The sequence below is a fragment of the Lissotriton helveticus genome, chromosome 10, assembly GCF_964261635.1.
Source record: "Lissotriton helveticus chromosome 10, aLisHel1.1, whole genome shotgun sequence".
NCBI lineage: Eukaryota > Metazoa > Chordata > Amphibia > Caudata > Salamandridae > Lissotriton > Lissotriton helveticus.
The window spans coordinates 487,996,743-488,010,857 of NC_136071.1; the positions used below are offsets into that span (position 1 = coordinate 487,996,743).

The window sequence follows — 14,115 nt, forward strand, 5'->3', positions numbered from 1 at the left end:
TCTTATTCAAAACAAAAGGCTGAACAGCCCCAAACAGTTTTTTAACATCCTGTTCACCAGTCTCAAGCGTGATTTCACAACACACTTAATCAACTGACAATCTATTAGCTGATATGATAAACACACAAACCACGGTTAAATAAAAGAATCCATCCCAATAACACTTAATCGACAAATTCAAAACTCATTGTACTTATCTTAGTAGTGAGCAGCAACAAAGAAGGAAGATTGCTGCCTGGCATGGGATTATAAAATGGAGTAGAATGTTTAAGGATTTGTATTCTAAGTTGTAAATGTTTGTTCAAGTTGCTGCTGTGAGTTGGCAAAAAGAGAATATGTATAATATTGGCCTCCATGCTTTGCCATCAAATCAGCCTCATCCACTCACGCCCAGCTTCATTTAAATGCCCTGATTGTGAGAGCATGCCACCTGGACTCCAACTCGTGGTTTTCTTTGGGGATTCCGAATTACATGTTGTGTGGTTTTGATCAGTTTTGCCTCAGGTAAGTTCTGCCGTATATTGTGGGCACTGTCTTGACTTTACCACTTGCATTTTTTTGCCCTGCATAGACTCTAATTTTGTCCTATTAATATCCTTATTATTCTTTTAAACAGGATACTACTGGCACATGAGGGCTTTGCTCCTTTTGCCTGGTGCTTAATGTATAATATTCTGCAGGGTACTGTTTTAATTGCATCTGCACCTCGGCAAGCCGGTCGGTCCTCTTGCATGTTAGACCCTTATTCCTTTGAAGTTTGTGTTGTTCTCTTTGCTTAAGTAAGTTCCCATCATTAAGTATATATTTAGAGTGTTACTGTTGCACTTTATGTGTCACTAATGCAGTACATTTGCAATCACTTAGGTGTACATCTGTAGAAATTGTTCACAGTAGGAACTTCTTCGGGCAGTGAAGAAGTTGCTTTTCACCTCTTGCAGTATACTATGATTTTTTGGGGGCATCTTTTACTACCAGTTCACACAAAATTTAAGCGCATAAATAGATAATACAAGAGACTTTATGTTAAGAGGACCGTGCTTTTTTTCACTCCAACCAATGCCTCAAACGAATGGTCATTAACTCTAAACTTCTTCATCCCAGCGACATAAAAATCAAACATTTGCAATACAATAAGTCTCGAATTTGCTTGAGTTCAAGCGATTGGCTTTGTAAATGACAATGCCTTTTATTTATTTGTTTTGATAATTAATACATATATAAAAGGCATCGTCATTTACAATGCCAATATCTCAAACTCTTGTAAATGTGAGACCTATTTAATTTCAAAGAAGCAGCCGCCACTGTCCAGTTCTGCTTGGAAAGTGCAAGCGTGCATGGCGCGCTGAATGTTGCAGGAAAGCATGTTGTGCGATCAGTAGGAGTAACTCATTAAAGAAAATAGTGCTTACATACTAAATAAGACATACCGTGAACACCAGAAGTAAAAGGGCCAGTCCTCATGGGAGGTTACAAATGAAGACAAGGCGGTACTAAGGAGGGATAACAAACCTATTCACGAATCAGAAGCCAGCATTTACAGAGGACAATGACATAAGCCAATAAAAATATGAGCGGAGAGTGGTTAGAGCTTCAAGTCCATAATTGAATACAGCATGCCTCGCAGAGCAGCGAATGCGCTGCCCAGGCTCAACCTAACAAGGATAATTTTGGGATCAAGAAGAGTAAACCTTTCCTTTACCTTTTTATTGCAATGAGGTTAAGAAAACTATTTTTAAAAGTTTTTTAATGAATTCGAAAGTCACCGGTTTTATATCACACGGTGCACGATTATTCACCTCTGTCACTATTCACATGCACTGCGCCGCATTTCGGAGCATCTACCTTTTTCTTGTTATTTTTCTTGAGTCCATATCTTGCCACTGGATTCTTAATAACAAGAATACATTTATGTAAATATAACTAAATGTGTGTGTTTTTTCTTTTATACATTGCCAAGAGAGCATAGGCCAAATGCTATCACTCAGGGAATCACCGTATATTCTTTGTCTAGGCGACTACAAAGGCATTCCTGTAAGCTTCCTGCGACAGACACTCTCAATAGCTAGGATGTTATGTTCATAAAAGAAGAAAAAAGGTCTTCCTAGAAGAAGCCTCCGCCCCCTCCCCAAACCATACAAACTGTGCACTCCCCTTGACAATACAGTTCATAATCACGGATGATTGGCTACTGGCATCAAGTTGTCCGCCCTGATAAATATGTTAGAGATAAAAATGTGCTGCTCAAAACGCAATAACTAGGCCTGCAGGAACCGCCACTATTGTCATTATGTTCAAATAGTGCATTGTTTGGTATTGTGGGGGCAGGATCAAGACTACCTTTCCCTTTATCAAAGTGAGATAGAGAACATGGCCAGCCTGCTGGCATTAAGCTCCAGAATATTTTAATTTCATGAAGGGGGGGATTCTCCTGAAAAGACAATAAGCACAGAATCTTGGCAAAGGCAGTTGGCGACCATGAACCAATCTAACTGTGAACCGTAGTACAGGTTTGAGTGGGACGCAATGCCCATCAGAGGAACGGAGTCCCATGGCATCAATGTGTGAGTGAGTGTATGGGTGTGCGAATGGTTGTGTGGGTAAGTGGATGGGTAAGTAGATGTGTGAGTAGTTGAGTTGGTGTGTGGGTCTGTGAGCAGCTCTGTGGGTCCATAATAATTGTATATTTTGGCAGTAGGTCTTAAGAGAGTCCTGCGAGCCTCCCCGTGTGAGCGCAAAATAAAAATTAAGCACTGTGATTGGTTGAAAGGCCAGTTTTTCCAGGGAGCTTTGCACTCTCGCAGGAGCAAGAGGTTGCTGTGAGTCCCACAAGAATGAGTGCCTTGATTGGAAGGCTGTTGGAAGGGTAAAAATTAAATGGCCTCCATTACCGTTTACTGAAAAATGTTGGAGGTGTTGTGGAAATGGAGTAAAAAAGCTACATATGGGGGCAGCAGAAAGGCCTGCTGTACCCCTAGATTTAGAAAGGAGGCGTCTAAGGGATAACTACTGGGAAGATAATAAATATATATTGTTTTAACTAATTTTTAAGATCTTGCAGCCTTGTGAATAGTAAAAAGGACTAGATGAGATTTAATTACACTATTAGTAGGAATGCATATTGTGGCCCTTGCTTTTGAGAAGGAGTGTATAAGAGATAAGTACTTGCTATGTTCCCTATAGGTACCCCAATATAGGCTCAGGGAATCACCAACCTTTCACCTATATTCTCCCCCACCATTACACTGCATAACGGTTCTTAGTACTGACCTTTTACCTAGTTACGGTAATAAAGATGACATGGGGTTTTCTCCGAAAAGCTTAAGCCTCATTCATTATGCATAAGGATTCTTGGAATCACAGCAGGACAACAGGCCTACCATCTCCTGCATAATAACTATTTATAAGGGTCATTCCTTCCGTCATCCTAGCCCAACATGACACAACAAGGTATATCCCCAGGGGGTACCACTTTGGGTATATATACATAATCTCTTGCTGAGATAGAGAGCAGAGAAATGGACTTCCATGCCGACACACTGACGCAAGACACTGAGGCTACTGCACGCAGACACTCCAGTTCGCAGTGGTTTGACATCTGTTCCGGTGTGTCCATCTCGAGACCAAGACGGGGTCCCACAGTCTCTCACTTCAGGTAATGGGTTTGACTTTATTCTAGCAGGATTCTTGGCCTTTACACCCACATACATGCTAGGTACATTCACGTACATCTAGTTAGGGACGCCTCATAGGAGTAAGTATTTTACTGTCATGTATTTTATATACTTGCCTGTATTCATTGTTTTAGCACAATGGTAGAAATCTACCATCCTTTTACTCTGTTAGTGCTTATAATCATTTATATCTGTAACTGTCTAATGGTTGTTTCAGCACACCTATTTTACACTAGTATGTCGCTGGTTCAATAAATGCTTATTGAGAAACGTCCCCACTGTTTATTCTGAGTATCTCTCTGAGACAAAGTGAGCGCGAGTGACTGAGCGAAAAGTACACAGTTTCCACAATCCCGGATGGGACAGGGTTGTCATGTTCGATAGCTGCCAAGAACTATTCTCTCCTCGGTAAGAGGGGTTTCTAGTGGCACTGTGAGCTAACTGGTATACCAGCTAACATATCCGGTAGGGGTGTCTAGAGTCAGTCTGACTCCAATCCTACAGTATATGTTGTCTAAACGTACAGATCCTATATAGGTTTATAGGAACTACACAATATACTGTGATGAGTAAATGGTTAACTCATTTTTTTTTTTTTAAATGTTACAATCTCGGAAGATCATGAAAAGTAGAGTAGGTGATCTTTGAATACACTGTAGTATGCACACTTGCTACTGTAGGAAGGAGTATTACTGGAGTCTACTATTACGCACATTGGCTTGGTAAGAGTTGTGAATAGAGTGCAGTCTCTTCCAACACCCTACTATAAACACCTATTATTAGCGAGAGGGATGTTGGCAGGGAGGGCAGTCCCTCTTCACTCACTATTACACACACTTGTCATCTGAGAGAGAGATGTCAGCGGAGAAGCCAGTCTCTATCAACACACCCTACTATGCATACCCTTCATCTGAGAGAGAGGTCTGACAGGAGTGGCAAGTCCCTCCCCACACACTACTATCCACACCTGTCATCTGGGAGAGATCTGAAAGGAGAGGGTAGTACATTCACACACCTTACTACACACCCCATTATGTGAGAGAGAGATCTGAAAGGAGAGGTCATCCCATCCACACCCTCTACTATGCACACCTGTCATATGAGAGAGAGAGGTCCGACAGGAGAGGGCACTCCCTCCCCACACACTACTACACACATCCATCATCTGTGATGTCTCATAGGAGAGCCCAGTTCATGCACAGACCTTGCTCCCTCCTATGCACACCCATCAGCCCAGAGAAAGGACTCACTGGAAAGACTAATCTCTCTCCTCACCCTATGCAGTCAGTCAGTCAAAAATTATTTATGCAGCTAATAAAAGCCATAAAAGCACACAATAAACACACCAGCAGGAGTTATTGAGACAAGACAATGGAGCACCAATAAATACACAGCAAATACAGTTTACACATGTAATGTCCCCTAGAAACATGTAAAAATAGAGAATAAAAATAAGTATATGACTGTTAAAAACGCAGACTATAAAAATTCAACATATAAAATTCATCCATAAAAAGGGTCATATACATTTAATCAGGGAAAGTAAAAATGTGTCTATACAGGAGGCATCCTTTTCCTAATTATTATAGCACTAGAAAAATAACAAGCAACTCCAAAACAGACCATGGGCGAGGAAAGCATCTGCAGGTATAATAATGCTGGCCTTGCTTAGACAAATTGGCATGGGCTCAAAAGAGGAAGAATATATTTTGTACGCAGACTGAAATAAAATTCACAAAAAAGAGTAAAGTACAAAGTGTCCTGATCAGAAAAATTGTCACATGGACATGGCTTCGAACCACCCTATGCATCTTTGTCATCTGAAAGAGAGGTCACTGCAGAAAGACCAATCCCTCCTCACAACCGTAATCCAATAGAGGGGCCTCAGTGGAGATGCCAGTCTTTTCATACACCCTACTATGGTCGCCCATCATCTGAGAGGCAAGTCTCAGCAGAGAGAGGCCAGTCTCTAATACACACTGCTATGCATAATGGTCACTCTGAGGAGAAGTGTCAGTGGAGTCAGTCTCTCCTTACACTCCTTTTAATACTCAGGAAAGCTGGGAGTCTAGAGCCTAGAGCCCACGATATCCCCATATGCAAGTAGTGGGAACTATAGAGTAGAAGTACTGTTATCAAAGAGTGTAATTCGACCCCCCCAAAATGTAAAATCTCACGGGATCGTAAAAAAGTTAGGGGGCTAGTGAGAATCTGTCTGAAGAGAGAAGTCAAAGTAGCGAGGCTTAAGTGTCTGCACACACAATATAAAAGTGATTTTACTATACATACACTTACAAAAATAATTAGCTTAAAAAAAAAACTAGAAATTCACTGAAAAAACAACAAAATGTTAAAGTAACGTTATAGTTTGGCATAATTAAAATATCTGTTTTTGTGTTAAAAAAAAACCTTAAAAATTCACTGAAAAAACAAAGGTTAAAGTAGTGTTATAGTTAGTTGAATTTCTCAATGACAAAATTAACGTTTTGAAAAGGAAAAAAAACAACAACAAAAAACCTACATTCACCAGTTATAGTTAGCAGTACTAACTAGATCTTGCATCACCACCATGTACTGCTTATGACCGGACATACATCACTCGTGACCTATTCTATTACATCATTTATGACATCACTTATGACATCTCAAATGATATCTCAAATGACATCACTGATGACATCATCCAAACTTCACTTTCACACATATTGCTCACTAAATTAGTATGATATTAGAGGCCTGACAGTAAATCCATAACAGCTCAGGAGAAAATCACCCATTACTAATGCCACCAAACTTGCAAATGTTGGGAAAATGATGTCACTATACGAGTCTTCACTTGCAATTCAACTTTGTGTGGCTCAATGGTCTCCAATGGTGGGGTGACCATTACATTCACCAATTTTTTTGTGGACACAGCACCTCCAGTTCAAAGTGGCTACATTATCCCTTTCAGTGTGCCTGTTTCAATTTATGTGTAGGCAGTGTCCTTATCTTTGCATTTCCATTTGTGTGTGGCCAAAGTATATTTTTGTTTTTGTGTGACCCGTGTCTAAATGTGTATAAGCATAGTGTTTGATTTTTATATTGGGAAAAAAGCCAGCGATTCAAAAGAAAAATTATATCAAACACTGTGGCGCACAATTTGTTAATATATGCTTTAATGCCATATCGCCTGTGGTCCAAGTGAACAATGTAAACCACAACACTAGTACCATAATGTCTAACTGCCATAAGAACATAATATGTAGAGTATAGGAATTTGGTAAGAGCTCACAGGTTAACTGCACATACAAACCACCCTGATACAACTTAAAAGTTAGATTTCTGTTGTGAAAATGTAGGATGAGCTGCACAAGACAAAAAGAGCGAAACACCAGACATGCAATTCGCAGAGCAACAAAAATAAGAACAGCATGTAAGATATAAGGTAAATGCACAGTGAGTAGATACAGACAACTATGTATTCTGAATAACGAGAAGATTATTTTTTTTATTTAATCTTACCTTCCAAGGCTTTTAAGAGAATGGAAAAATCTTCATCCTCTGTGGAGAAAAAAAATAAAATTTAGCACACTGATAATATTTATTGAAAAACAAAAAAGCCAACCATGACATAGTAACATATTAAAGTGTTTTATTGAAAGTTACACATTTGCACTCCAACCAAAATTAAGAACGTTTAGGGTCAATTAGCCTTAGCAAACTTCCTGTTTCTTCCTCTTTCCTTTCCGCCACAAATTGCTCTCCTACACCTGAAAAACACTTATTTTTGTATGTGATTGGATTATCATAGCAGTGAGTATTTCAACTAAACAAGCACAGTATTACATTCCAATTCTCCTGTACGAGATATACTTCTAATAAACATGACGTTTGTCAGTCCAGTTTCGATAATATTGAGGTTTACTGAAGAAAGAATAACAGAAATAAAAACAGATATATAACAGTCCATGCATTGGAGTAACGTTTTGAAGATCTAGTGACAGCACACACATTTCTTACAGGAATGAATCAAAACTGTACACTAAATAATTTTTTGATGAAGACCCATTTGGAGGCACTGGGAAGGCAGTTTCCTGATCTATGAAGCATCTGTGTAATGTACCCCGGCCCTCTTCTACGACGATTCACCTTATTATTATAAGATCGGAATGAAGGCAGACATTCTCATAACTGCTCCTCTTATCTCATATAATCGCTGTCAATGCTTCCCTTGCCTATATTGTTCATATCTTTGATCACCAAGTTGATACTGGAGGAGAGCTAAACATTTTCCATGTGTGAACTACCTTGAAATGTGCAGTCAATAACATATGGTTTAAGAGTTTACCTGATAGAGTGGTAAGAGGGTAATTATAGTTCTTCCTCCATAATCACAGAACAATAACATGATCTTTTTTTTTAAAGTCCTATACCTGTGACATCTTTGATGCAGGTCATAACCTGTCTGCAAAAAACATCCAGGAGCCCTGCAGGCCCACTAAATATGTGCCATCGTCCCTCGTTCTCCACAGCCCTACCATCAATCTTCTGAAGTCCAAAAAAGGCCATCAGGCACATATGGGGTCAGGTGATTTCTCACGTGCCTTTTTTATGTGTTGACAGCATACCGAGGAGGTAGGTGCCCTGAACCAGATATTAAGTCATAAATTCTTTGTTAATCCCATCCCCACCTCAGTTTCCCAAGATGAAAAATATCAAGCTTTGGGACAATTGTGGGCATCTTCTAAAACCCCTATTTTATTTTTTCCTCTGGAAGAGCAGTGGCTATTCAGTAGGTGTTCCATGGGATTCAAATGCATCAGCTGTGAGATCCAAAAGGCATCTTTTCTGCAAAGGTGGCTGGCACAGCGACAAGAATCAACTGTACGTATTGTAAACTCATCAACATATGCATGTCTTAATGTGATTTTAGAATCAGATACCATCCTTCAAAGCCCCTGTCTTGAAGGCCCCACAGAAAGTACGGATTATGTAAGCCAAGAAAACATGGGAAAGTGGTCCTTCCTCCTATCCTGTCCATAGGGTTCTAATGCATTAATGTTGTCACAGAAGAGTTAGAGAGGCTCTCATCATGTTTAAATCAAGGACAAAGTAATTGGATAGGTTTTGAATAGAGTTCTCTTTCAATCTGTACACACAATTTTTCACTTTGGTTCTTCTGTAACCTCTAGATAGGCATGTGGAGACAGAGTACACTAAATGTTGGTGTCTTTCAGGTGTTCCAACAGAGAAGGGCAGGATTAGGGGAATTAAAGAGGGATATATTTCTTCAATCCCTTTCTCTCATGGTAGACACATATAAAATTGGTCTTTGGCACTCTTGAGGCATCATCTATTTTAGAAAAATTACACATAGACTCATATGTATGGCCTCTAGGCAGGTGCACTCTTCAACTCATCCACCAACTTTAGATCAACAATATTCATATAGTGCCTATATTTTTGGAAAGTGGGTTGTGAGGCTTTGGTGACAGATATCTAGGACTTCACGGTTTGTGTTGTTTCATTCCCCCATAAGATGTTTCCTTTAAACTGAGATGGGTGCTCAGTTGAGACATATTAAAGAGCTGGAACAATTTTAACCCAGGAACCAATCGCACAGCCTAGTATGCTGCATATTCAGAAGGAATTAAATTGAAAAGTGGCTGCCGTGTAATCAGGTGCATAGCAGTCTAGCATGCGGCTAAGTCAGTTACACAGCTCTCAGGACAATTATAAATGCCGGGGCTATCCCTGGAGTAGTAGAAAATGCAATATAAATATGCAGTAATTCCCAAGATAAAGTAGAGCAGTCTGGCTATTTAAATTCTATTAAAAGGAGGTTTATTCAATTTAATTGTTTTTCTCTTAACTTTGAAGTCCCAGGCAGGGTGATTGAACAGTGGAATTCTTCATAAACAATTTAGAAAAAAGAACTGACAATTTTGTGGGTGATCTTTCCAGGGTCAAGTCTTCAATTCTTGTACCTGCATCTAAACAAAGCAATAGCTATAGTCCTAGCTTTAAGGCTACAGAAATCCTTTCATCCCAGGCTGGACAAATCTAGTCTTGGAACAAGGACTCTAATGCTTTGGAATATGCAAGTTTTGCCACTCCCAACTGATGGATACACTCAGACTTAGGATAAACATCACATTGGTAGGTGAAGTCAAGCGGGTAGAGCTATGATACACTGCACATCAGACAATGGTCTCATTGAAGGACATGCATCTATATAACTCCTGTGCAATAATTCCACATGAAATGACAACAATATCAACTGGATGAAATAGTGACTTGCATAACAGAAACACTTGACACTAAGTGACATCATCTGTTTAGTGAGCCAGACACTTCTATCGACGAAACTGCAATGTAGAAAAACAACCCATACCTGTCCAACTGGTGCTGCTAATCAGAAGTGCTGGCCGCCCAGCACGGTGTTTTACACGGCCAGTCTTGGTGTCCAACTCTGTGAATGCAGATTTCTGTGTTTCACGCTCATCTGAGTCTATTCTGAACAAAATATGAGAAAGCAAAACAATATGTAAAGAATGTGGAATTGAAACACTTTAGATCTGTCGCACAAAATACATTCTTTATATTTGGAGTCTTTTGCAATTATTTGTTCAATGTTACTTTGTTATGATTAAATGTATGTTATGCATTCTCCTGACCAGCATTAATTTATCTGTTGAGTAATAATCTTTCCAAAATTATAAAAGTTCAAAAGTTATTTTCTATGGTTCCACTTTCACAGATGAACGTATAAAATAGTTGAGCAACCGATTTCCTTGTATTAAGATTTACTCTGTGTAGGAAATCTGCTTTTGCTGCATGGTCCCTCCAGATTTTCCACATTTTGCCTACCCCTATATTTTTGCTGGCTTTAGATTTCCATACACTTTAACCCTGCTAACCAATGGTGGAGAGCCTGTGCTCTCCCTTTTAACATGGTGGAATTGGCATACTCCTAATTGATTTATTTAACATGCCTATAAGTCCCTATAATATGGTACAAAATGACCCAGGTTTTGTAAGTTAAATGCTACTAGTGGACTGCAGCATCTATTGTGCTATCCGCTACAGTGGCAGTGAAAACATGGTTTCAGGCCTACTTTGTGTTGCCTGACTACCAGTGTAAAAACTAAAAATTAACCTGTCAAAATAAACCATTTTGACTGGTTAAAACGTCCCTTTTAAATATTAATAAGTCGCCTCTATGTAGGCCTTGTGGTCCAGAAGACCGGGTGAATGGAATTTAAAAGTAGGACATGTATACATTTAATATTAACAGTCTTTACAGTGACTAGCACCCAAAAGCAATTTTCCACCGTGTGTGCCATGACCACAGATACGGCATGCAATAAGACCTCCCTACAACACGCCCTATATCCCTAAGGCAGGGTGCATTATATTACACATGAGGACATAACTCCATAAGCAGGTTTGCACCTGTGCTGTCTACTTCAATTACTAGATAGTACAAGTGAGCAAGGAAGCCATCTTAAGTATATGTACTGGGATTTGGTCATTACGAGTTCACCAGCGACATGAAACATATGGTGTTTGGCATCAAACACCCTGTCTTAAAAAATCCATCCTGATGCCACTAGTGGATTTAATAAGATATGCACCCAGAGATCACCTTAGAGGTGCCCCCCGAAAACCTACCAGTCTCTTAGTGTGCTGCAGGCGCGGAGGTCCATTTGGGCAGAGGGGCCATGCCCCTCCACCTTTTGCCCCATATGAACAGTGTCTGTCAGGCCGAACAAAGGTCAGCCTGACAGACACTGTTAACTTTCAGTTCTGGGAGCCAGGAGCCAGACATGCGCATTTAGCGCTGGCTCCTGGCTGCCTGAACTGAACTTTGCTGGGCTGAGAAAGTCAATGCTCCTGTGGTTGTGACGTTCTCAGCTCAGCAAAAGTTCCTGAGGCCCTCCCCTCAGTGACGAGGGGTAGCGTCACTGATTGCCTTGCACCTGGGCGCTTCAGTTTTAAGCCCTGAAGCGCCCAGGGTCGATTGTCAATTCATGACACTTCATCACAGAGTGGGGTGGGTTAGTAGTCTCACTGACCCATCGCACTCTGTGATGACGTTGGGACTGCTGTCTTCCGCCGTTGGCTGACCTTATGTCAGCCAATGAGGGAAGGCAGAAGTCCCAAGCCTTCTAGAACCACCAAGGCAGCATAGAGCTGGCCGCAGGTAAGTGTGTGTTTTGTTTTCTTTTAAAATTCTTTGGTGATTGTATGTATGAATGTTTGGGAAAGAGCGTTGTGAATGAATGAGTTTGTGTGTGTCTGTGCACATGTATGTGAGTGTTATGTGTATGTGTGCGCGTGTGTGAGTCCCGTCCGCCCCCTCCCTGCAAAACTTACAGGCTGCCCTTGGTGTGCTTGCTGACTGGTATCGTCCAGCATGCCACCACAGGCAGGTTTCTGACCCCCTTGGATGTAAGGGTCTGCGCTCTCACAGGTCAGAAACAATGCCTGCTCTGGCAGGAGGTATTTACACCTCCTCCAGCAGGATGGCTAGTGAATCTGCATATCAAGGCAAGAGACTTCAAAGTCTCTGCCGCCTTTGGTATGCAACACTGCTTTCCCAAGACCTGGGAGATGCCACCCCCTGACCTGAGGCCCATCTGGCATCAGGACTTCGGGAAATTATTGATGTAAGTGGGCCTGTTGCACCAATAGGCTAGTCACACCACTAAGGCGGGCTGCCTGATGTGCTCCACGAGGGAAAGCTTCGACCATATTGATTTTGGTGAAATTAGGAAATCTGGGACAGGGTTATGCCCATTCCCCACAGGAAGTAGTCATATAGGGGATGTAGTGATGCCAAGGGTAAGTAGCCCATTGGCTATTACCCTTCACGCACCTTAGCACCCCTACATTTAGTATTTAGGTGGCCCCTTGACACCAGGAACTCCGGTTCACCTGACAAAAAAAAGACAAAGAAGACCCGAAGAAGTGAAAACTGTGGACAACCGGTGGATTTTGGTGCCAAACCCTGCCTGCCTACTCCTGTCCTGACAATCGTGACAATCTGACTCGTCCTGCAGCTGTGCAGCCTCCAAATGCATAGGAGGGCCACCAGTACTTCGCCAAGCCATCAGCATCTCCCTTGAAGTGGAGGAGCCACTTCCCTGCAACTGCAACATTTGTTTCACCGTTCTGCTGATCACTGGGTGCACTGACGCAGCAGATATCCAGGAGGAGGTCACCGTGCTTCAGAGGATCAGATCTGTCGCCCCACCAAGTTTCGAGACACTAGGGCCCACCCTGCACCAATACTCCTTGCAGCAACCATAGCTTGCTTGAAGTCCCTTCCGGATTCCAACACTGCAAAGACAGACCAACCAACAACACTCTATAGCAGGTAAACCTGAACTGCTGGCAGATCTTGTGACCTTGACCACCTAGCACCTTAAGTCCTAAGGGGACCCCCAAAATACGACTGTAAATAACTGTATACTGTATATGTTTCTTTCTCCTTAGGAAAGCATTATAGTGCAAAAAAATGCATTTGTGTAAGATTTTTGCTTCACTGTAAAAATTGATATCTCGGAAAGTACTTGCCCAATTACGAACGTCTTGGAGTTAAAAAATAGATAAAAGTACCTGTTATTTTTCTAAATTGGTGTGGAGTTTCTTCTTGAGTGTGCGTCTCATTTATTGTGCATTCAACAAAGGCTTAATACTATCCTCTGGTACGCCTAAACTTCTCACCCACACTACAACAGAAGAGAGCATTTGGGATGATTAATTTAAGCACTGTAAGCAAATATGGGTCGTCTGGATATTCTACATAGTGTATCTCATTTTGGTGCACTCAATAAAAATACAGCTTCCAACGGGGATTACGCAAGGATTGCCATTGTACACTACCCACACACCCCCCCAGGACTCAGAGCCCAAGTTTAGTGTGACTAAGCTCTTCTACATTTTTGAAGCCCTGGACTGGCCCTGCTCCCTCTTGTACCCAGGACAAAGGAGTGGACTTCAAGGGTCATAAGGCACACCTCCTGTTCATGCTGAGGGATGCAAGAACCTGCAAAATGCCTTTCCTGCAACTTCCCAGCTGACCATTGGCAACTGGACATGGACTTAACCCTGCTGTTAGCCTCTGCCTGACATCCCGTGAGCCTTAAGTGCCTGGGGGGATTTTAGAAGTGTACTCCTGAGGTTGATTGGAAATTACAGACTAAAGTCAGAAGATAAAACATTTGACCAGGACGAAAGTGGTTGAAGTATAAGACACATGCTCCACCTAGGTCCTGGTCTGCCATGATCAAAAACTTTCATGGACACTTTGTGCTTCTTGGCGCTATTTCTACTCAAAAATTTAAAAATTCATATAAACGTTGGCGTTTTTATTGTTTTGCATTTTGACTGTATTACGGTTTTGGTACTGCATAAATACTTTGCATATTACTCTAAGTTAAGCCTGTCTGCTCTG

The 14,115-nt window shown here is 41.3% G+C and overlaps 1 protein-coding gene across 2 annotated transcripts in view; it reads right to left on the reverse strand.

The window, feature by feature from the left end:
- The window catches only part of ALG1 (ALG1 chitobiosyldiphosphodolichol beta-mannosyltransferase), a 233,498-nt gene that overhangs the window by 129,120 nt on the left and 90,263 nt on the right, over nt 1-14,115 (reverse strand). For both annotated transcript variants that reach the window (XM_078662966.1, XM_078662967.1), the window contains 2 exons: nt 10,048-10,169; nt 7,176-7,214 (listed from right to left, as the gene is read on the reverse strand). In XM_078662966.1, coding sequence (XP_078519092.1) covers nt 7,176-7,214; nt 10,048-10,169 — 161 coding nt within the window. The remainder of the gene's footprint in view (nt 1-7,175; nt 7,215-10,047; nt 10,170-14,115) is intronic.